The sequence below is a fragment of the Bombina bombina genome, chromosome 9, assembly GCF_027579735.1.
Source record: "Bombina bombina isolate aBomBom1 chromosome 9, aBomBom1.pri, whole genome shotgun sequence".
Classification (NCBI taxonomy): Eukaryota; Metazoa; Chordata; class Amphibia; order Anura; family Bombinatoridae; genus Bombina; species Bombina bombina.
The window spans coordinates 110,933,942-110,959,197 of record NC_069507.1 but is presented as its reverse complement, the minus strand read 5'-3'; the positions used below and the strand labels follow the sequence as shown (position 1 = coordinate 110,959,197).

The 25,256-nt window shown below is 41.8% G+C and overlaps 1 protein-coding gene across 1 annotated transcript in view; it reads right to left on the bottom strand.

Annotated features, from left to right (window-relative positions):
• The window catches only part of KIF20B (kinesin family member 20B), a 627,757-nt gene that overhangs the window by 374,433 nt on the left and 228,068 nt on the right, over positions 1-25,256 (bottom strand). The window contains exon 6 of the mRNA XM_053692918.1: positions 23,505-23,744. Within this exon, the coding sequence (XP_053548893.1) occupies positions 23,505-23,744 (240 nt within the window). The remainder of the gene's footprint in view (positions 1-23,504; positions 23,745-25,256) is intronic.

Below are 25,256 nucleotides of genomic sequence, written 5' to 3'. Positions count from 1 at the left end.
GATCCCTCCTAGGCTCCGCCCACCCCAGTCATTCGACCGACGGACAGGAGGAAATATATATAGGAGAAACCATATGATACCGTGGTGACTGTAGTTAGAGAAAATAATTCATCAGACCTGATTAAAAAAACCAGGGCGGGCCGTGGACCGGACACACCGTTGGAGAAAGTAATTTATCAGGTAAGCATAAATTCTGTTTTCTCCAACATTGGTGTGTCCGGTCCACGGCGTCATCCTTACTTGTGGGAACCAATACCAAAGCTTTAGGACACGGATGAAGGGAGGGAGAAAATCAGGTCACCTAAATGGAAGGCACCACGGCTTGCAAAACCTTTCTCCCAAAAATAGCCTCTGAAGAAGCAAAAGTATCAAATTTGTAAAATTTGGCAAAAGTGTGCAATGAAGACCAAGTCGCTGCCTTACATATCTGGTCAACAGAAGCCTCGTTCTTGAAGGCCCATGTGGAAGCCACAGCCCTAGTGGAGTGAGCTGTGATTCTTTCAGGAGGCTGCCGTCCGGCAGTCTCATAAGCCAATCGGATAATGCTTTTAAGCCAAAAGGAAAGAGAGGTAGAAGTCTCTTTTTGACCTCTCCTTTTACCAGAATAAACAACAAACAAGGAAGATGTTTGTCTGAAATCTTTAGTAGCCTCTAAATAGAATTTTAGAGCACGGACTACGTCCAAATTGTGTAACAAAAGTTCCTTCTTTGAAACTGGATTCGGACACAAAGAAGGTACAACTATCTCCTGGTTAATATTTTTGTTGGAAACAACTTTTGGAAGAAAACCAGGCTTAGTACGCAAAACCACCTTATCTGCATGGAACACCAGATAGGGCGGAGAACACTGCAGAGCAGATAACTCTGAAACTCTTCTAGCAGAAGAAATTGCAACCAAAAACAAAACTTTCCAAGATAATAACTTAATATCTACGGAATGTAAGGGTTCAAACGGAACCCCTTGAAGAACTGAAAGAACTAGGGAGGAGTCAAAGGTCTGTAAACAGGCTTGATCCTAACCAGAGCCTGAACAAATGCTTGAACATCTGGCACAGCTGCCAGTCTTTTGTGAAGTAAAACAGATAAAGCAGAGATCTGTCCCTTCAGAGAACTTGCAGATAATCCTTTCTCCAAACCTTCTTGTAGAAAGGATAGAATCTTAGGAATTTTTATCTTGTTCCATGGGAATCCTTTAGATTCACACCAACAGATATATTTTTTCCATATTTTATGGTAAATTTTTCTAGTTACAGGCTTTCTAGCCTGAATCAGAGTATCTATTACAGAATCTGAAAACCCACGCTTTGATAAAATCAAGCGTTCAATCTCCAAGCCGTCAGTTGGAGGGAAACCAGATTCGGATGTTCGAATGGACCCTGAACAAGAAGGTCCTGTCTCAAAGGTAGCTTCCATGGTGGAGCCGATGACATATTGACCAGGTCTGCATACCAAGTCCTGCGTGGCCACGCAGGAGCTATCAAGATCACCAAGGCCCTCTCCTGATTGATCCTGGCTACCAGCCTGGGGATGAGAGGAAACGGTGGGAATACATAAGCTAGGTTGAAGGTCCAAGGTGCTACTAGTGCATCTACTAGGGTCGCCTTGGGATCCCTGGATCTGGACCCGTAGCAAGGAACCTTGAAGTTCTGACGAGACGCCATCAGATCGATGTCTGGAATGCCCCATAATTGAGTTATTTGGGCAAAGATTTCCAGATGGAGTTCCCACTCCCCCGGATGGAATGTCTGACGACTCAGAAAATCCGCTTCCCAATTTTCCACTCCTGGGATGTGGATCGCAGACAAGTGGCAGGAGTGATCCTCCGCCCATTGAATTATCTTTGTCACTTCTTTCATCGCCAGGGAAGTCCTTGTTCCCCCCGATGATTGATATATGCAACGGTCGTCATGTTGTCTGACTGAAACCTTATGAATTTGGCCTTTGCTAGTTGAGGCCAAGCTCTGAGAGCATTGAATATCGCTCTCAGTTCCAGAATGTTTATCGGGAGAAGAGACTCTTCCAGAGACCATAGACCCTGAGCTTTCTGGGATTCCCAGACCGCGCCCCAGCCCACTAGGCTGGCGTCGGTCGTGACAATGACCCACTCTGGTCTGCGGAAGCTCATTCCCTGTGACAGATTGTCCAGGGTCAGCCACCAACGGAGTGAATCTCTGGTCTTTTGATCTACTTGAATCGTCGGAGACAAGTCTGTATAATCCCCATTCCACTGTCTGAGCATGCACAGTTGTAATGGTCTTAGATGAATTCGTGCAAAAGGAACTATGTCCATTGTTGCAACCATCAATCCTATTACTTCCATGCACTGCGCTATGGAAGGACGAGGAACAGAATGAAGTACTTGACAAGAGCTTAGAAGTTTTGATTTTCTGACCTCTGTCAGAAAAATCCTCATTTCTAAGGAATCTATTATTGTTCCCAAGAAGGGAACTCTTGTTGACGGGGACAGAGAACTTTTTTCTTTGTTCACCTTCCATCCGTGAGATCTGAGAAAGGCTAGGACGATGTCCGTATGAGCCTTTGCTTTTGACAGGGACGACGCTTGAATCAGGATGTCGTCCAAGTAAGGTACTACTGCAATGGCCCTTGGTCTTTGAACCGCTAGAAGGGACCCTAGTACCTTTGTGAAAATCCTTGGAGCAGTGGCTAATCCAAATGGAAGTGCCACAAACTGGTAATGCTTGTCCAGAAAAGCAAACCTTAGGAACTGATGATGTTCCTTGTGGATAGGAATATGTAGGTACGCATCCTTTAAATCCACGGTAGTCATAAATTGATTTTCCTGGATAGTAGGTAGGATCGTTCGAATAGTTTCCATTTTGAACGATGGTACCCTGAGAAATTTGTTTAGGATCTTTAGATCCAAAATTGGTCTGAATGTTCCCTCTTTTTTGGGAACTATGAACAGATTGGAATAAAATCCCATTCCTTGTTCTCTTATTGGAACTGGATGTATCACTCCCATCTTTAACAGGTCTTCTACACAATGTAAGAATGCCTGTCTCTTTATTTGGTTTGAAGATAATTGAGACCTGTGGAACCTTCCCCTTGGGGGTAGTTCCTTGAATTCCAGGAGATAACCTTGAGAAACTATTTCTAGCGCCCAAGGATCCTGAACATCTCTTTCCCAAGCCTGAGCAAAGAGAGAAAGTCTGCCCCCCACTAGATCCGGTCCCGGATCGGGGGCTATCCCTTCATGCTGTTTTGGTAGCAGTGGTAGGCTTCTTGGCCTGCTTACCCTTGTTCCAGCCTTGCATTGGTTTCCAGGCTGGTTTGGGTTGTGAAGTATTACCCTCTTGCTTAGAGGATACAGAATTAGAGACTGGTCCGTTTCTGCGAAAGGGACGAAAATTAGGCTTATTAATAGCATTAAAAGACCTATCCTGTGGGAGGGCGTGGCCCTTTCCCCCAGTGATGTCTGAAATAATCTCTTTCAAATCAGGTCCAAATAATGTTTTACCTTTGAAAGGAATGTTAAGCAATTTTGTCTTGGAAGACACATCCGCTGACCAAGACTTTAGCCAAAGCACTCAACAAAGCACAAAAAAAAGTTTTAAAATAAAACCGTTACTGTCACTTTAAATTTCAAACTGAAAACACTTTATTACTGAATATGTGAAAAAGTATGAAGGAATTGTTCAAAATTCACCAAAATTTCACCACAGTGTCTTAAAGCATTAAAAGTATTGCACACCAAATTTCAGAGCTTTAACCCTTAAATTAACGGAACCGGAGCCGTTTTTACATTTAACCCCTATACAGTCCCAGAATGAGGCTCTGTCTATAACTAGAAAGGCCCCCATCTGAAAAAGGTGTCCAACACAGTGCCTGCCGTTTTTCTAAACGTTCCCCAAGATTATAATACCAATAATTAGTTAGAATCTGCATAATATGCCTAGTAAAGCAATTGTTTTAGCCCAGAAAAATGTCTACCAGTTTTTAAGCCCTTTTTGAAGCCCTTTATTCTTTTATGTTTAACTAAGAAAATGGCTTACTGGTCCCCATGAGGGGAAATGACAGCCTTCCAGCATTACATGGTCTTGTTAGAAATATGGCTAGTCATACCTTAAGCAGAAAAGACTGCTAACTGTTTCCCCCAACTGAAGTTACTTCATCTCAACAGTCCTGTGTGGAAACAGCAATTGATTTCAGTTACTGTCTGCTAAAATCATCTTCCTCTTACAAACAGAAATCTTCATCCTTTTCTGTTTCAGAGTAAATAGTACATACCAGCACTATTTTAAAATAACAAACACTTGATAGAAGAATAAAACTACATTTAAACCCCAAAAAACTCTTAATCATCTCCGTGGAGATGTTGCCTGTGCAACGGCAAAGAGAATGACTGGGGTGGGCGGAGCCTAGGAGGGATCATGTGACCAGCTTTGCTGGGACTCTTTGCCATTTCCTGTTGGGGAAGAGAATATCCCACAAGTAAGGATGACGCCGTGGACCGGACACACCAATGTTGGAGAAAAATGTATTATTTAAAATAATGATTTCACCATATCTGTGCAACAGCCAAATGCTTCCACAGCATCTTTAATAGCAGTGCATTATCATAATACTGATTCAAATTTCTTAAAATATATAAATGTATGCAGCTTAATGTTCTCCACCTATATAAAAAGTTTTAAAGCAAGACAACATTTTATCTTTTCATGGCAACTAGAGGGCTTAAAGATTAATGTTTTATTTAGAACCATCATACTTTTTTTTTTTTTTTTTTTTTTTAAGTGACAAACTGTATGTCTTACAGTAAAGAACTGCAGAGCATAGAAGCCCATTTCTTGATTGTTGTCTGTGGTTCTGATGTATAACAATTGCTTTTACTTTGTTAATTAACAGAAAATAAGACAGGATATGATGTTGCATAAGTCCTACATAAAAATTGTATATATTTCTTTTTTTCAATTATATTATATTCCATTAATTTCTTTCATTACATATATTCAGTCTAAAAACAGGTGTACAAAATGTTGGGCTTTCAAATATTTAAAGTATTCTAATTCTTTGGACCTATCGTTGATCCCAGTCTGACCCTGCTCATTGCCATCATTAAGATTAACTCTCATAAGGAGACATCCGCTTTCACAACGAGAAGCTCTAGAGGAGCTTTAATTACAAGCAGAAGCCAAGGATTTCATTACGTTCCTATAAACCTATAACCCCTTGTTGATGTTGCTAACCGTTATGCACTTTTTTGTTAATTTATTACTGAATGTACTTACACTTAATTTTTATGGTATAAAATAAAAACAAAATAAAAACATAATTTATTTAAGAACTTACCTGATAAATTCATTTCTTTCATATTAGCAAGAGTCCATGAGCTAGTGACGTATGGGATATACATTCCTACCAGGAGGGGCAAAGTTTCCCAAACCTTAAAATGCCTATAAATACACCCCTCACCACACCCACAAATCAGTTTAACGAATAGCCAAGAAGTGGGGTGATAAGAAAAAAGTGCGAAAGCATAAAAAATAAGGAATTGGAATAATTGTGCTTTATACAAAAAAATCATAACCACCACAAAAAAGGGTGGGCCTCATGGACTCTTGCTAATATGAAAGAAATGAATTTATCAGGTAAGTTCTTACATAAATTATGTTTTCTTTCATGTAATTAGCAAGAGTCCATGAGCTAGTGACGTATGGGATAATGACTACCCAAGATGTGGATCTTTCCTCGCAAGAGTCACTAGAGAGGGAGGGATAAAATAAAGACAGCCAATTCCTGCTGAAAATAATCCACACCCAAAATAAAGTTTAAAGAAAACATAAGCAGAAGATTCAAACTGAAACCGCTGCCTGAAGTACTTTTCTACCAAAAACTGCTTCAGAAGAAGAAAACACATCAAAATGGTAAAATTTAGTAAAAGTATTCAAAGAGGAACCAAGTTGCTGCTTTGCAAATCTGAACAACCGAAGCTTCATTCCTAAACGCCCAGGTAGAAAAAACTGACCTAGTAGAATGAGCTGTAATCCTTTGAGGCGGAGTTTTACCCGACTCGACATAGGCATAATGAATTAAAGATTTCAACCAAGATGCCAAAGAAATGGCAGAAGCTTTCTGGCCTTTTCTAGAACCAGAAAAGATGAAAAATAGACTAGAAGTCTTTCGGAATGACTTAGTAGCTTCAACATAATATTTCAAAGCTCTAACAACATCCAAAGAATGCAATGATTTCTCCTTAGAATTCTTAGGATTATGACATAATGAAGGAACCACAATTTCTCTACTAATGTTGTTAGAATACACAACCTTAGGAAAAAATTCAAAAGAAGTTCGCAACACCGCCTTATCCTGATGAAAAATCAAAAAAGGAGACTCACAAGAAAGAGCAGATAATTCAGAGACTCTTCTGGCAGAAGAGATGGCCAAAAGAAACAAAACTTTCCAAGAAAGAAGTTTAATGTCCAATGAATGCATGGGTTCAAAAGGAGGAGCTAGAAGAGCCCCCCAGAACCAAATTCAAACTCCAAGGAGGAGAAATTGACTGAATGACAGGTTTTATACGAACCAAGTCTTGTACAAAACAATGAATATCAGGAAGATTAGCAATCTTTCTGTGAAAAAGAACAGAAAGGGCAGAGATTTGTCCTGTCAAGGAACTTGCGGACAAACCTTTATCTAAACCATCCTGAAGAAACTGTAAAAATTCTCGGAATTCTAAAAGAATGCCAGGAAAAATGATGAGAAGACACTAAGAAATATAAGTCTTCCAGATTCTATAATATATCTCTCTAGATACAGATTTACGAGCCTGTAACATAGTATTAATCACAGAGTCAGAGAAACCTCTTTGACCAAGAATCAAGCGTTCAATCTCCATACCCTTAAATTTAAAGATTTGAGATCCTGATGGAAAAAAGGACCTTGCGACAGAAGGTCTGGTCTTAACGGAAGAGCCCACGGTTGGCAAGAGGCCATCCGAAAAAGATCCGTCCATGCTGGAGCTACCAGCAGAACAAACGAGCATTCCTTCAGAATCTTGGAGATTACTCTTGGAAGAAGAACTAGAGGCGGAGAGATATAGGCAGGATGATACTTCCAAGGAAGTGATAATGCATTCACTGCCTCCGCCTGAGGATCCCGGGATCTGAACAGATACCTGGGAAGTTTCTTGTTTAGATGAGAAGCCATCAGATCTATTTCTGGAAGTTCCCACATTTGAACAATCTGAAGAAATACCTCTGGGTGAAGAGACCATTCGCCCGGATACAACGTTTGACGACTGAGATAATCCGCTTCCCAATTGTCTATACCTGGGAAATGAACCGCAGAGATTAGACAGGAGCTGGATTCCGCCCAAACCAGAATTTGAGATACTTCTTTCATAGCCAGAGGACTGTGAGTCCCTCCTTGATGATTGATGTATGCCACAGTTGTGACATTGTCTGTCTGAAAACAAATGAACGACTCTCTCTTCAGAAGAGGCCAAGACTGAAGAGCTCTGAAAATTGCACGGAGTTCCAAAATATTGATCGGTAATGTCACCTCCTGAGATTCCCAAACCCCTTGTGCCGTCAGAGACCCCCAACACAGCTCCCCAACCTGTAAGACTTGCATCTGTTGAAATTACAGTCCAGGTCGGAAGAACAAAAGAAGCCCCCTGAACTAAACGATGGTGATCTGTCCACCACGTAAGAGAGTGTCGTACAATCGGTTTTAAAGATATTAATTGAGATATCTTTGTGTAATCCCTGCACCATTGGTTCAGCATACAGAGCTGAAGAGGTCGCATGTGAAAATGAGCAAAGGAGATCGCGTCCGATGCAGCAGTCATAAGACCTAAAATTTCCATGCATAAGGCTACCAAAGGGAATGATTGTAACTGAAGGTTTTGACAAGCTGATATCAATGTTAGACTTCTCTTGTCTGACAAAGACAGAGTCATAGACACTGAATCTATCTGGAAACCTAAAAAGGTTACCCTTGTCTGAGGAATCAATGAACTTTTTGGTAAATTGATCCTCCAACCATGATCTTGAAGAAACAACACAAGTCGATTTGTATGAGATTCTGTTAAACGTGAAGACTGAGCAAGTACCAAGATATCGTCCAAATAAGGAAATACCAATACCCTGTTCTCTGAATACAGACAGAAGGGCACCGAGAACCTTTGTAAAAATTCTTGGAGCTGATGCTAGGCCAAACGGTAGAGCCACAAAACTGGTAATGCTCGTCTAAAAAAGAGAATCTCAGAAACTAAAAGTGATCTGGATGAATCGAAATATGCAGATATGCATCCTGACATATAATGCCCTTGCTGAACAAAAGGCAGGATAGTCCTTACAGTTACCATCTTGAATGTTGGTATCCTTACATAACAAATCAATATTGATAGATCCGGAACTGGTCTGAAGGAATTGACCTTCTTTGGTACAATGAAGAGATAGAATAAAACCCCAGCCCCTGTTCCAGAACTGGAACTGGCATAATTACTCCAGCCAACTCTAGATCTGAAACACATTTCAGAAATGCTTAAACCTTTGCTGGGTTTACTGGGACACGGGAAAGAAAAAAATCTCTTTGCAGGAGGCCTTAACTTGAAGCCAATTCTGTACCCTTCTGAAACAATGTTCTGAAACCAGAGATTGTGAACGGAATTGATCCAAAATTTCTTTGAAAAGAACGTAAACTGCCCCATACCAGCTGAGCTGGAATGAGGGCCGCACCTTCATGGGGACTTAGGAGCTGGCTTTGGGTTTCTATAAGGCTTGGATATATTCCAAAGTGAAGATGGTTTCCAAACTGATACCGCTCCTGAGGATGAAGGATCAGGCTTTTGTTCCTTGTTGTGATGAAAGGAACGAAAACGATTATTAGACCTAAATTTACCTTAGATTTTTTATCCTGTGGTAAAAAAGTTCCCTTCCTTCCAGTAACAGTTGAGATAAAAGAATCCAACTGAGAACCGAATAATTTATTACCCTGGAAAGAAAGGGATAGCAAAGTTGACTTAGAAGACATATCAGCATTCCAAGTTTTAAGCCATAAAGCTCTTCTAGCTAAAATAGTTAGAGACATATACCTGACATCAATTCTAATGATATCAAAGATGGCATCACAAATAAAATAATTAGCATGTTATAGAATAATAATGCTATAAGAATTATGATCTGTTACTTGTTGCGCTAAAGCTTCTAACCAAAAAGTTGAAGCTGCAGCAACATCCGCTAAAAATATAGCAGGAATAGAGACAGCCCCATTAACCTTAGGGATTTTGTCCCAAACTCTAATCTGTCAGATGGCACAGGATATAATTGCTTAAAACGTTTTAAAAGGAGTAAATGAATTACCCAAATTATTCCATTCCCTGGAAATTACTTCAGAAATAGCAACAGGGACAGGAAACACTTCTGGAATAACTACAGGAGATTTAAAAACCTTATTTAAACGTTTAGTTTTAGTATCAAGAGGACCAGAATCCTCTATTTCTAATGCAATTAATACTTCTTTAAATAAAGAACGAATAAATTCCATCTTGAACAAATACAAAGATTTATCAGCATCAACCTCTGAGACAGAAACCTCTGAACCAGAAGAACCATTATCAGTATCAGAATGATGATGTTCATTTAAAAATTCATCTGAAAAAAAGAGAAGTTTTAAAAGACTTTTATGTATACTAGAAGGAGAAATAACAGACATAGCCTTCTTAATGGATTTAGAAACAAAATCTCTTATGTTATCAGGAACACTCTGAGTATTAGATGTTGACGGAACAGCAACAGGTAATGTAACAGTACTAAAGGAAATTTTATCTGCATTAACAAGTTTGTCATAACATTTAATACAAACAACAGCTGAAGGAACAGATACCAAAAGTGATACACTTAGCTTTGGTAGCTCCAGCACCGGGCAGCGATTTTCCTGAAGTATCTTCTGACTCAGTTGCAACGTGGAACATCTTGCGATATGTAATAGAAAAAACAACATATAAAGCAAAATTGATCAAATTCCTTAATAATGAGACTTAAATAATGTGGAGACAAAAGTGACGCCCATATTTTTTTAGCGCCAAATAAGACGCCCACATTATTTGGCGCCTAAATGCTTTTGGCGCCAAAATGACGCCACATCCGGAACGCCGACACTTTTGACGCAAAAGAACGTCAAAAATGACGCAACTTCCGGCGACACGTATGACGCCGGAAACAGAAAACATTTTTGCGCCAAAAATGTCCGCGCCAAGAATGACGCAATAAAATGAAGCATTTTCAGCCCCCGCGAGCCTAACAGCCCACAGGGAAAAAGTCAAATTTTTTAAGGTAAGAAAAAATGATTGATTCAAATGCATTATCCCAAATATGAAACTGACTGTCTGAAAATAAGGAATGTTGAACATCCTGAGTCAAGGCAAATAAATGTTTGAATACATATATTTAGAACTTTATAAAAAAGTGCCCAACCATAGCTTAGAGTGTCACAGAAAATAAGACTTACTTACCCCAGGACACTCATCTACATGTTTGTAGAAAGCCAAACCAGTACTGAAACGAAAATCAGCAGAGGTAATGGTATATATATATATATATATAAGAGTATATCGTCGATCTGAAAAGGGAGGTAAAAGATGAATCTCTACGACCGATAACAGAGAACCTATGAAATAGACCCCGTAGAAGGAAATCATTGCATTCAAATAGGCAATACTCTCCTCACATCCCTCTGACATTCACTGCACGCTGAGAGGAAAACCGGGCTCCATTCTGCTGCGGAGCGCATATCAACGTAGAATCTAGCACAAACTTACTTCACCACCTCCATAGGAGGCAAAGTTTGTAAAACTGATTTGTGGGTGTGGTGAGGGGTGTATTTATAGGCATTTTAAGGTTTGGGAAACTTTGCCCCTCCTGGTAGGAATGTATATCCCATACGTCACTAGCTCATGGACTCTTGCTAATTACATGAAAGAAAAACAGAATTTATGCTTACCTGATAAATTACTTTCTCCAACGGTGTGTCCGGTCCACGGCGTCATCCATACCTTGTGGGAATATTCTCTTCCCCAACAGGAAATGGCAAAGAGCACAGCAAAAGCTGTCCATATAGCCCCTCCCAGGCTCCGCCCCCCCAAGTCATTCGACCGACGGTTAGGAGAAAAAAAGGAGAAACTATAGGGTGCCGTTGTGACTGTAGTGTATAGAGAAATTTTTCAAACCTGATTTAAAAAACCATGGCGGGCCGTGGACCGGACACACCGTTGGAGAAAGTAATTTATCAGGTAAGCATAAATTCTGTTTTCTCCAACATTGGTGTGTCCGGTCCACGGCGTCATCCATAACTTGTGGGAACCAATACCAAAGCTTTAGGACACAGATGAAGGGAGGGAGAAAATCAGGTTACCTAAACGGAAGGCACCACGGCTTGCAAAACCTTTCTCCCAAAAATAGCCTCCGAAGAAGCATAAGTATCAAATTTGTAGAATTTGGCAAAAGTGTGCAGAGAAGACCAAGTCGCTGCCTTACATATCTGATCAACAGAAGCCTCGTTCTTGAAGGCCCATGTGGAAGCCACAGCCCTAGTAGAGTGAGCTGTGATTCGTTCAGGAGGCTGCCGTCCGGCAGTCTCATAAGCCAATCGGATGATGCTTTTCAGCCAGAAAGAAAGAGAGGTAGCAATAGCTTTTTGTCCTCTCCTCTTACCATAATAAACGACAAACAAAGAAGAAGTTTGTCTGAAATCCTTTGTTGCTTCTAAATAGAACTTTAAAGCACAGACTACATCTAAATTGTGTAACAAACGTTCCTTCTTTGAAACTGGATTCGGACACAAAGAAGGAACAACTATTTCCTGGTTAATATTCTTGTTGGAAACAACTTTTGGAAGAAAACCAGGCTTGGTACGCAAAACAACCTTATCTGAATGGAACACCAGATAGGGTGGATCACACTGCAAAGCAGATAATTCAGAAACTCTTCTAGCAGAAGAAATAGCAACCAAAAACAGAACTTTACAAGATAGTAACTTGATATCTATGGAATGTAAAGGTTCAAACGTAACCCCTTGAAGAACTGACAGAACTAAATTTAGACTCCAGGGAGGAGTCAAGGGTCTGTAAACAGGCTTGATTCTGACCAAAGCCTGTACAAAAGCTTGTACATCTGGCACAGCTGCCAGTCGTTTGTGTAACAAGACAGATAAGGCAGAAATCTGTCCTTTTAGAGAACTCGCTGACAATCCCTTATCCAAACCTTCTTGGAGAAAGGAGAGGATCTTAGGAATTTTAATCTTACTCCAGGAGAATCCCTTGGATTCACACCAACAGATATATCTTTTCCATATTTTATGGTAAATCTTTCTAGTCACAGGTTTTCTGGCTTGGACCAGAGTATCTATCACTGAATCTGAAAACCCACGCTTGGATAAAATCAAACGTTCAATTTCCAAGCAGTCAGCTGCAGAGAAACTAGATTTGGATGTTCGAATGGACCTTGTACTAGAAGATCCTGTCTCAAAGGTAGCTTCCATGGTGGAGCCGATGACATATTCACCAGGTCTGCATACCAAGTCCTGCGCGGCCACGCAGGAGCTATCAGAATCACCAAGGCCTTCTCCTGTTTGATCCTGGCAACAAGCCTGGGAAGGAGAGGGAACGGTGGAAACGCATAAGCTAGGTTGAAAGACCAAGGCGCCACTAATGCATCCACTAGAGTCGCCTTGGGATCCCTGGATCTGGACCCGTAGCAAGGAACCTTGAAGTTCTGACGAGACGCCATCAGATCCATGTCTGGAATGCCCCATAATTGAGTCAACTGGGCAAACACCTCCGGGTGGAGTTCCCACTCCCCCGGATGGAAAGTCTGATGACTCAGATAATCCGCCTCCCAGTTGTCTACTCCTGGGATGTGGATTGCAGATAGGTGGCAGGAGTGATCCTCCGCCCATTTGATGATTTTGGATACCTCTCTCATCGCCAAGGAACTTCTTGTTCCCCCCTGATGGTTGATGTAAACTACAGTCGTCATGTTGTCTGACTGGAATCTTATGAATCCGGCCTTCGCTAGTTGAGGCCAAGCCCGGAGAGCATTGAATATCGCTCTCAGTTCCAGGATGTTGATCGGGAGAAGAGACTCTTCCCGAGACCATAAACCCTGAGCTTTCAGGGAATCCCAGACCGCGCCCCAGCCTAATAGACTGGCGTCGGTCGTGACAATGACCCACTCTGGTCTGCGGAAACTCATTCCCTGAGACAGGTGATCCTGGGACAACCACCAACGGAGTGAGTCTCTGGTCATCTGGTCTACTTGAATCTTTGGAGACAAGTCTGTATAGTCCCCATTCCACTGATTGAGCATGCACAGTTGTAATGGTCTTAGATGAATTTGAGCAAAAGGAACTATGTCCATTGCTGCAACCATCAACCCTACTACTTCCATGCACTGAGCTATGGAAGGCTGCAGAATAGAGTGAAGAACTTGACAAGCGTTTAGAAGCTTTGACTTTCTGACTTCTGTCAGGAAGATCTTCATTTCTAAAGAATTTATTATTGTTCCTAAAAAGGGAACTCTTGTCGACGGAGACAGGGAACTCTTTTCTACGTTCACCTTCCACCCGTGAGATCTGAGAAAGGCTAGAACAATGTCTGTATGAGCCTTTGCTTTGGAAAGAGACAACGCTTGGATTAGAATGTCGTCCAGATAAGGTGCCACTGCAATACCCCTTGGTCTTAGAACCGCTAGAAGGGACCCGAGCATCTTTGTGAAAATTCTTGGAGCAGTGGCTAGCCCGAATGGGAGAGCCACAAACTGATAATGTTTGTCCAGAAAGGCGAACCTTAGGAACTGATGATGATCTTTGTGGATAGGAATATGTAGATACGCATCCTTTAAATCCACGGTAGTCATAAATTGACCCTCCTGGATTGTAGGTAAAATTGTTCGAATGGTTTCCATTTTGAACGATGGATCTCTGAGAAATTTGTTTAGGATCTTTAAATCCAGAATTGGTCTGAAAGTTCCCTCTTTTTTGGGAACTACAAACAGATTTGAGTAAAACCCCTGACCTTGTTCCACAGTTGGAACTGGGTGCATCACTCCCATCTTTAACAGATCTTCTACACAATGTAAGAATGCCTGTCTCTTTATTTGGTTTGAAGATAAGCGAGACATGTGGAACCTTCCCCTTTGGGGTAGTTCCTTGAATTCTAGAAGATAACCCTGAGAGACTGTTTCTAGTGCCCAGGGATCCTGAACATCTCTTGCCCAAGCCTGAGCAAAGAGAGAGAGTCTGCCCCCTACTAGATCCGATCCCGGATCGGGGGCTACCCCTTCATGCTGTTTTGGTAGCAGCAGCAGGCTTCTTGGCCTGTTTACCCTTGTTCCAGCCTTGCATTGGTTTCCAAGCTGGTTTAGTCTGGGAAGCGTTACCCTCTTGCCTAGAGGCTGCAGAGTTGGAAGCCGGTCCGTTCCTGAAATTGCGAAAGGAACGAAAATTGGACTTATTCTTAGCCTTGAAAGGTCTATCTTGTGGGAGGGCATGGCCCTTTCCCCCAGTGATGTCTGAAATAATCTCCTTCAATTCTGTCCCAAAAAGGGTCTTACCTTTGAAAGGGATATTAAACAATTTTGTCTTGGAAGATACATCCGCCGACGAAGACTTTAGCCAGAGCGCTCTGCGCGCCACAAATGCAAACCCTGAATTTTTCGCCGCTAACCTCCCTAACTGCAAAGCGGCGTCTAAAATAAAGGAATTAGCTAACTTAAGTGCGTGAATTCTGTCCATGACTTCCTCATACGGAGTCTCCCTACTGAGCGACTTTTCCAGTTCCTCGAACCAGAACCACGCCGCTGTAGTGACAGGAATAATGCACGAAATAGGTTGAAGGAGGTAACCTTGCTGTACAAAAATCTTTTTAAGCAAACCCTCCAAATTTTTATCCATAGGATCTTTGAAAGCACAATTGTCCTCAATGGGAATGGTTGTGCGCTTGGCTAGTGTAGAAACCGCCCCCTCGACCTTAGGGACTGTTTGCCATAAGTCCTTCCTGGGGTCGACCATAGGGAACAATTTCTTAAATATAGGAGGAGGGACAAAAGGTATGCCTGGCTTCTCCCACTCCTTATTCACTATGTCCGCCACCCGTTTAGGTATCGGAAAGGCATCAGGGTGCACCGGGACCTCTAGGAACTTGTCCATCTTGCACAATTTTTCTGGGATGACCAGATTGTCACAATCATCCAGAATAGATAGCCCCTCCTTAAGAAATGCGCGGAGATGCTCTAATTTAAATTTAAATATCACAACATCAGGTTCTGCCTGCTGAGAAATTCTTCCTGTATCAGAAATTTCTCCATCTGACAAACCCTCCCTCACTGCCACTTCAGACTGGTGTGAGGGTATGACAGAAAAATTATCATCAGTGCCCTCCTGCTCTACAGTGTTTAAAACAGAGCAATCGCGCTTTCTCTGAAATGCCGGCATTTTGGATAAAATATTAGCTATGGAGTTATCCATTACTGCCGTCAATTGTTGCATAGTAACAAGCATTGGCGCGCTAGAAGTACTAGGGGTCGCCTGCGCGGGCATAACTGGTATAGACACAGAAGGAGATGATGTAGAACTATCTCTACTTCCTTCATCAGAGGAATCATCCTGGGCAACCTTACTATTTGTGACAGTACTGTCCTTACTATGTTTGGACGCTATGGCACAATTATCACATATATTGGAAGGGGAAACCACATTGGCTTCCATACATACAGAACATGATCTATCTGAAGGTACAGACATGTTAAACAGGCTTAAACTGGTTAATAAAGCACAAAAAAACGTTTTAAAAAAAAACCGTTACTGTCTCTTTAAATGTTAAACAGGGCACACTTTATTACTGAATATGTGAAAGACTATGAAGGAATTATCCAATCTTTACCAAATTTTCACCACAGTGTCTTATTGCATTCAAAGTATTGCACCCCACTTTTCAAGCTGTTAACCCTTAAAATGCGACTTCACCAATCCCAGGGGGTATACGATACCAATTCAAGCCTTCTAGGAACGTTTTCAGTGGATACCAGAACCTCACACATGCAGCTGCATGCACTGTACTCAAAAGTAACTGCGCAATAATGGCGTGAAAATGAGGCTCTGCCTACTATAGTGAAAGGCCCTTCCTGACTGGGAAGGTGTCTAAACTAGTGCCTGGCGATAAAAACGTTCCCCAAACAATAAAAGTGTGAAAATTACTTCAAACTTTCAAAAATAACCTAAATAAACAATCGATTTAGCCCTTAAGAGTGTCCACCAGTTAATAGCCCATAATAAGCCCTTTATTCTTTCTAAGTCTAAGAAAATGGCTTACCGATCCCCATGAGGGAAAAATGACAGCCTTCCAGCATTACACAGTCTTGTTAGAAAAATGGCTAGTCATACCTTGGCCAGAAAAGTCTGCAAACTGTTCCCCCCAACTGAAGTTCTCTCAGCTCAACAGTCCTGCGTGGAAACAGCAATTGATTTTAGTTACTGCTGCTAAAATCATACTCCTCTTTTAAACAGAACTCTTCATCTCTTTCTGTTTCAGAGTAAATAGTACATACCAGCAATATTTTAAAATAACAAACTTGATAGAAGAATAAAAAACTACAACTAAACACCACATACTCTTCACCATCTCCGTGGAGATGCTACTTGTTCAGAGCGGCAAAGAGAATGACTGGGGGGGCGGAGCCTGGGAGGGGCTATATGGACAGCTTTTGCTGTGCTCTTTGCCATTTCCTTTTGGGGGAAGAGAATATTCCCACAAGTTATGGATGACGCCGTGGACCGGACACACCAATGTTGGAGAAATTACTTCACAAGTAGGCGTTTGCAATGACTAAATGTATGCAAAGACAGGGTGGGGCAATGGGTGTGGTGTGGGTAGACAGTGCGTGTGGTTTGGGCAGAAGATGGGTGGGATCAGAAGTAGCGAGTAACATTTTGGCCTGGCTAGTAGCTTAGATCTTGAAATTTTGAGCCCTGTTTATATAATGATGTATTTTGACATGTTTTTTATAATACTGCCTAAGGAAACAGTGCCAGATATGTGAAGCATGTGTACATGTTCATACTAATAGCCTGTGGCCTCTGAAGGTGCATGGTACTTACCTGTCAGCGCCTTCACCTACATGCTCACCCTTTAGCTGCAGAAGACTGCTTCCAGTAGACAGGCCCATCAGAGACAGTGTAACCACGTTGCTAAGGATCTGATAATGACTGGACAAAGAGCAGAACAATGTAGACCAGGATTTTGGCAGACAAGTCCACAATTCACCTGGGAGGCTGGCAGAATCTCCACACTTGGAGAAGAAAATCACTGCCTGGCTGAACTTGAAGGGTACAATTGGTCCAGATCAGTAAGAGATCTGAAGATCAGTACTTCTGAATTTACCTTACTCCATGCTAGAGGTAAAAAAAAAAAAAAAATTATATATATATACAGTATATATATATATATATATATATATATATATATATATATATATATATATATATATATATGGTACAGGGGAATAGGAGGGATTAAAAGCTCTGTTATGTTGGGTCTTTTTGCCTCCTCCTAATGTACTGGAGTTTAATCCCGCATGTGATGACTTGTGTACTCTCAATAGAATCTCAATAGGACCATGCAGTGCTCCTAAAACTGGTCATTACCATTTAAAAAAAAAAAAAAAATAACAAATTTACAAAAACAAGCACACACAAAAAACATAATTTATGCTTACCTGATAAATTCCTTTCTTCTGTTGTGTGATCAGTCCACGGGTCATCATTACTTCTGGGATATTATCTGCTCCCCTACAGGAAGTGCAAGAGGATTCACCCAGCAGAGTTGCTATATAGCTCCTCCCCTCTACGTCACCTCCAGTCATTCGACCAAAGACCAACGAGAAAGGAGAAGCCAAGGGTGTAGTGGTGACTGGATTATAATTTAAAAAATATTTACCTGCCTTAAAAAACAGGGCGGGCCGTGGACTGATCACACAACAGAAGAAAGGAATTTATCAGGTAAGCATAAATTATGTTTTCTTCTGTTATGTGTGATCAGTCCACGGGTCATCATTACTTCTGGGATACCAATACCAAAGCAAAAGTACACGGATGACGGGAGGGATAGGCAGGCTCATTATACAGAAGGAACCACTGCCTGAAGAACCTTTCTCCCAAAAATAGCCTCCGAAGAAGCAAAAGTGTCAAATTTGTAAAATTTGGAAAAAGTATGAAGCGAAGACCAAGTTGCAGCCTTGCAAATCTGTTCAACAGAGGCCTCATTCTTAAAGGCCCAAGTGGAAGCCACAGCTCTAGTGGAATGAGCTGTAATTCTTTCAGGAGGCTGCTGTCCAGCAGTCTCATAGGCTAAACGTATTATGCTACGAAGCCAAAAAGAGAGAGAGGTAGCAGAAGCTTTTTGACCTCTCCTCTGTCCAGAATAAACGACAAACAGGGAAGAAGTTTGGCGAAAATCTTTAGTTGCCTGCAAGTAGAACTTGAGGGCACGAACTACATCCAGATTGTGTAGAAGACGTTCCTTCTTTGAAGAAGGATTTGGACACAAGGATGGAACAACAATCTCTTGATTGATATTCCTGTTAGAAACAACCTTAGGTAAGAACCCAGGTTTAGTACGCAGAACTACCTTGTCTGAGTGAAAGATCAGATAAGGAGAATCACAATGTAGGGCTGATATCTCAGAGACTCTTCGAGCCGAGGAAATAGCCATTAAAAATAGAACTTTCCAAGATAACAATTTTATATCAATGGAATGAAGGGGTTCAAACGGAACACCCTGTAAAACGTTAAGAACTAAGTTTAAACTCCATGGCGGAGCAACAGTTTTAAACACAGGCTTGATCCTAGCTAAAGCCTGACAAAAGGCCTGGATGTCTGAATTTTCTGACAGACGCCTGTGTAACAAGATGGACAGAGCTGAGATCTGTCCCTTTAATGAGCTAGCCGATAAACCCTTTTCTAAACCTTCTTGTAGAAAAGACAATATCCTAGGAATCCTAACCTTACTCCAGGAGTAATCTTTGGATTCACACCAGTATAGGTATTTACGCCATATTTTATGGTAAATCTTTCTGGTAACAGGCTTCCTAGCCTGTATCAGGGTATCAATAACCGACTCAGAAAAACCACGTTTTGATAAAATCAAGCGTTCAATTTCCAAGCAGTCAGCTTCAGAGAAGTTAGATTTTGATGTTTGAATGGACCCTGTATCAGAAGGTCCTGTCTTAGAGGTAGAGACCAAGGCGGACAGGATGACATGTCCACTAGATCTGCATACCAAGTCCTGCGTGGCCATGCAGGTGCTATTAGAATCACTGATGCTCTCTCCTGTTTGATTTTGGCAATCAATCGAGGAAGCAGCGGGAAGGGTGGAAACACATAAGCCATCCTGAAGTTCCAAGGTGCTGTCAAAGCATCTATCAGAACCGCTCCCGGATCCCTGGATCTGGATCCGTAGCGAGGAAGTTTGGCGTTCTGGCGAGACGCCATGAGATCTATATCTGGTTTGCCCCAACGTCGAAGTATTTGGGCAAAGACCTCCGGATGAAGTTCCCACTCCCCCGGATGAAAAGTCTGGCGACTCAAGAAATCCGCCTCCCAGTTCTCTACTCCCGGGATGTGGATTGCTGACAGGTGGCAAGAGTGAGACTCTGCCCAGCGAAATATCTTTGATACTTCCATCATTGCTAGGGAGCTTCTTGTCCCTCCCTGATGGTTGATGTAAGCTACAGTCGTGATGTTGTCCGACTGAAACCTGATGAACCCCCGAGTTTTTAACTGGGGCCAAGCTAGAAGGGCATTGAGAACTGCTCTCAATTCCAGAATGTTTATTGGCAGGAGACTTTCCTCCTGACTCCATTGTCCCTGAGCCTTCAGAGAATTCCAGACAGCGCCCCAACCTAGTAGGCTGGCGTCTGTTGTTACAATTGTCCAGTCCGGCCTGCTGAATGGCATCCCCCTGGACAGATGTGGCCGAGAAAGCCACCATAGAAGAGAGTTTCTGGTCTCTTGATCCAGATTCAGAGTGGGGGACAAATCTGAGTAATCCCCATTCCACTGACTCAGCATGCACAATTGCAGCGGTCTGAGATGTAGGCGTGCAAAGGGTACTATGTTCATTGCTGCTACCATTAAGCCGATCACCTCCATGCATTGAGCTACTGACGGGAGTTGAATGGAATGAAGGACACGGCATGCATTTAGAAGCTTTGTTAATCTGTCTTCTGTCAGATAAATCTTCATTTCTACAGAATCTATAAGAGTCCCCAAGAATGGAACTCTTGTGAGAGGAAAGAGAGAACTCTTCTTTTCGTTCACTTTCCATCCATGCGACCTTAGAAATGCCAGAACTAACTCTGTATGAGACTTGGCAGTTTGAAAGCCTGAAGCTTGTATCAGAATGTCGTCTAGGTACGGAGCTACCGAAATTCCTCGCGGTCTTAGTACCGCCAGAAGGGCACCCAGAACCTTTGTGAAGATTCTTGGAGCCGTAGCCAATCCGAATGGAAGGGCTACAAACTGGTAATGCCTGTTTAAGAAGGCAAACCTTAGATACCGGTAATGATCTTTGTGAATCGGTATGTGAAGGTAAGCATCCTTTAAATCCACTGTGGTCATGTACTGACCCTCTTGGATCATGGGTAAGATTGTCCGAATAGTTTCCATTTTGAACGATGGAACTCTTAGGAATTTGTTTAGGATCTTTAAATCCAAGATTGGCCTGAAAGTTCCCTCTTTTTTGGGAACCACAAACAGGTTTGAGTAAAACCCTTGTCCTTGTTCCGACCGCGGAACCGGATGGATCACCCCCATTAATAATAGATCTTGTACACAGCGTAGAAACGCGTCTTTCTTTATTTGGTTTGTTGACAACCTTGACAGATGAAATCTCCCTCTTGGGGGAGAGAATTTGAAGTCTAGAAGGTATCCCTGAGATATGATCTCTAGCGCCCAGGGATCCTGGACATCTCTTGCCCAAGCCTGGGCGAAGAGAGAGAGTCTGCCCCCCACTAGATCCGGTCCCGGATCGGGGGCCCTCGGTTCATGCTGTCTTAGGGGCAGCAGCAGGTTTCCTGGCCTGCTTGCCCTTATTCCAGGACTGGTTAGGTTTCCAGCCTTGTCTGTAACGAGCAACAGCTCCTTCCTGTTTTGGTGCAGTGGAAGTTGATGCTGTTCCTGTTTTGAAATTCCGAAAGGGACGAAAATTAGACTGTCTAGCCTTAGCTTTGGCTTTGTCTTGAGGTAGAGCGTGGCCCTTACCTCCTGTAATGTCAGCAATAATTTCTTTCAAACCGGGCCCAAATAAAGTTTGCCCCTTGAAAGGTATATTAAGTAATTTGGACTTAGAAGTTACATCAGCCGACCAGGATTTTAGCCACAGCGCCCTACGTGCCTGAATGGCGAATCCTGAATTCTTAGCCGTAAGTTTGGTTAAATGTACTACGGCCTCCGAAATGAATGAATTAGCTAGTTTAAGGACTCTAAGCCTGTCCGTAATGTCGTCCAGCGTAGCTGAACTAAGGTTCTCTTCCAGAGACTCAATCCAAAATGCTGTCGCAGCCGTAATCGGCGCGATGCATGCAAGGGGTTGCAATATAAAACCTTGTTGAACAAACATTTTCTTAAGGTAACCCTCTAATTTTTTATCCATAGGATCTGAAAAAGCACAGCTATCCTCCACCGGGATAGTGGTACGCTTAGCTAAAGTAGAAACTGCTCCCTCCACCTTAGGGACCGTTTGCCATAAGTCCCGTGTGGTGGCGTCTATTGGAAACATCTTTCTAAATATTGGAGGGGGTGAGAACGGCACACCGGGTCTATCCCACTCCTTAGTAACAATTTCAGTTAATCTCTTAGGTATAGGAAAAACGTCAGTACTCGCCGGTACCGCAAAGTATTTATCCAACCTACACATTTTCTCTGGTATTGCAACAGTGTTACAATCGTTAAGAGCTGCTAAGACCTCCCCTAGTAATACACGGAGGTTTTCCAATTTAAATTTAAAATTTGAAATATCCGAATCCAATCTGCTTGGATCAGAACCGTCACCTACAGAATGAAGCTCTCCGTCCTCATGCTCTGCAAGCTGTGACGCAGTATCAGACATGGCCCTAGAATTATCAGCGCACTCTGTTCTCACCCCAGAGTGATCACGCTTGCCTCTTAGTTCTGGTAATTTAGCCAAAACTTCAGTCATAACAGTAGCCATATCTTGTAATGTTATCTGTAATGGCTGCCCAGATGTACTAGGCGCCATAATATCACGCACCTCCCGGGCGGGAGATGCAGGTACTGACACGTGAGGCGAGTTAGTCGGCATAACTCTCCCCTCGCTGTTTGGTGAAATTTGTTCAATTTGTACAGATTGGCTTTTATTTAAAGTAGCATCAATACAGTTAGTACATAAATTTCTATTGGGCTCCACCTTGGCATTGGAACAAATGACACAGGTATCTTCCTCTGAATCAGACATGTTTAACACACTAGCAATAAACATGCAACTCGGTTACAATTTTATTTAACAAAAACGTACTGTGCCTCAAGAAGCACTAAACGATTAAATGACAGTTGAAATAATGAACTGAAAAACAGTTATAGCATCACTCTTTACAAACAACACAACTTTTTAGCAAAGGTTTGTTCCCATTAGTAAAATAACACTAATTAAATTTCTGATGCGTAGCAAAGAGCGCCAAAAACGGCCCCTCCCTCTCACACACAGCAGTGAGAGAGAAACGAAACTGTCATAATTATAACAAGCAAACTGCCAAGTGGAAAAATAATGCCCAAATATTTATTCACTCAGTACCTCATTAATGCAAACGATTCTACATTCCAGCAAAAACGTTTAACATGAAAAATACCTAATAAAAGGTTTAATGTACTTTTACAGAGTAATTCCGGTGAAATACCATCCCCAGAATACTAAAGTGTAGAGCATACATACATGTTCATTATAACGGTATGGCAGGATTTTTTCATCAATTCCATTCAGAAAATAAAAACTGCTACATACCTCAATGCAGATTCAACTGCCCGCTGTCCCCTAATCTGAAGTTTTTACCTCCCTCAGATGGCCGAGAAACAGCAATATGATCTTAACTACTCCGGTTAAAATCATAAGAAAAACTCTGGTAGATTCTTCTTCAAACTCTGCCAGAGAGGTAATAACACGCTCCGGTGCTATTGTAAAATAACAAACTTTTGATTGAAGTTCTAAAAACTAAGTATAATCACCATAGTCCTCTCACACCTCCTATCTAGTCTTTGGGTGCAAGAGAATGACTGGAGGTGACGTAGAGGGGAGGAGCTATATAGCAACTCTGCTGGGTGAATCCTCTTGCACTTCCTGTAGGGGAGCAGATAATATCCCAGAAGTAATGATGACCCGTGGACTGATCACACATAACAGAAGAAAAAAGGATATACAAAATCACCATATACAGTTTATCCACCTTTTCCATATCTTAGTTCAGTTGATATCTTACCTTTGACAAAAGAAAATCCTTTCACATCTTGTGCAAGCCGCAAAGTTTTTCTTTTGTAAAACTTGTCACCAGATATAGGGTCCAAAAGGTCAAAAATGCACTCATTATAAATTTCACAAAACGAAACCCAAACAGAAAACTTTACAGAGCTATCCACATTTAATTTGTATTGCTCAGATTCTCTCTCACGTTCTTCAGACTCTGAAATGATGCTGGAAGAATGCTCAAACCCACTAATAACTGCAATATGAAAAAAAAAAAAAAAAAATCAATAATGCACTATAAACAGTAAATTCATAAAATGCATGCCACCATTTCATGTTTGATTACTAGAACACAAATCTACTTGCAGAAAGCTCTTCAATTCCAGTGCTCATGACCCGCTAATAGGTTGGATTATCAGAAGTACCTTGGCTGATAGCATGGTGGTCTAGATCAAGTAACCTTCAAATTAGCTATCCTAGTGAGTTCTGAGGATGGAATTTAAAGAACCTTAGCATATATAACTCATAACAAAAGGGTGTGAGACAGAGAAGACAGAAAGAGTGAAACAGAGCAAGTACAACAGAAAAAAAAGGGAGGGGGCATCAGAGGAAATGTGAGATTACTTCAACACATGAACAGCTGACCGTTTTTTAGGCATATCTAAAAAACAGAATTTATGCTTACCTGATAAATTACTTTCTCCAACGGTGTGTCCGGTCCACGGCGTCATCCTTACTTGTGGGATATTCTCTTCCCCAACAGGAAATGGCAAAGAGTCCCAGCAAAGCTGGCCATATAGTCCCTCCTAGGCTCCGCCCACCCCAGTCATTCGACCGACGGACAGGAGGAAATATATATAGGAGAAACCATATGGTACCGTGGTGACTGTAGTTAGAGAAAATAATTCATCAGACCTGATTAAAAAACCAGGGCGGGCCGTGGACCGGACACACCGTTGGAGAAAGTAATTTATCAGGTAAGCATAAATTCTGTTTTCTCCAACATTGGTGTGTCCGGTCCACGGCGTCATCCTTACTTGTGGGAACCAATACCAAAGCTTTAGGACACGGATGGAGGGAGGGAGCAAATCAGGTTACCTAAACGGAAGGCACCACGGCTTGCAAAACCTTTCTCCCAAAAATAGCCTCCGAAGAAGCAAAAGTATCAAATTTGTAAAATTTGGCAAAAGTGTGCAGTGAAGACCAAGTCGCTGCCTTACATATCTGGTCAACAGAAGCCTCGTTCTTGAAGGCCCATGTGGAAGCCACAGCCCTAATGGAGTGAGCTGTGATTCTTTCAGGAGGCTGCTGTCCGGCAGTCTCATAAGCCAATCGGATGATGCTTTTAAGCCAAAAGGAAAGAGAGGTAGAAGTCGCTTTTTGACCTCTCCTTTTACCAGAATAAACAACAAACAAAGAAGATGTTTGTCTGAAATCTTTTGTAGCCTCTAAATAGAATTTTAGAGCACGGACTACGTCCAAATTGTGTAACAAACGTTCCTTCTTTGAAACTGGATTCGGACACAAAGAAGGTACAACTATCTCCTGGTTAATATTCTTGTTAGAAACAACCTTCGGAAGAAAACCAGGCTTAGTACGCAAAACCACCTTATCTGCATGGAACACCAGATAGGGCGGAGAACACTGCAGAGCAGATAACTCTGAAACTCTTCTAGCAGAAGAAATTGCAACCAAAAACAAAACTTTCCAAGATAGTAACTTAATATCTATGGAATGTAAAGGTTCAAACGGAACCCCTTGAAGAACT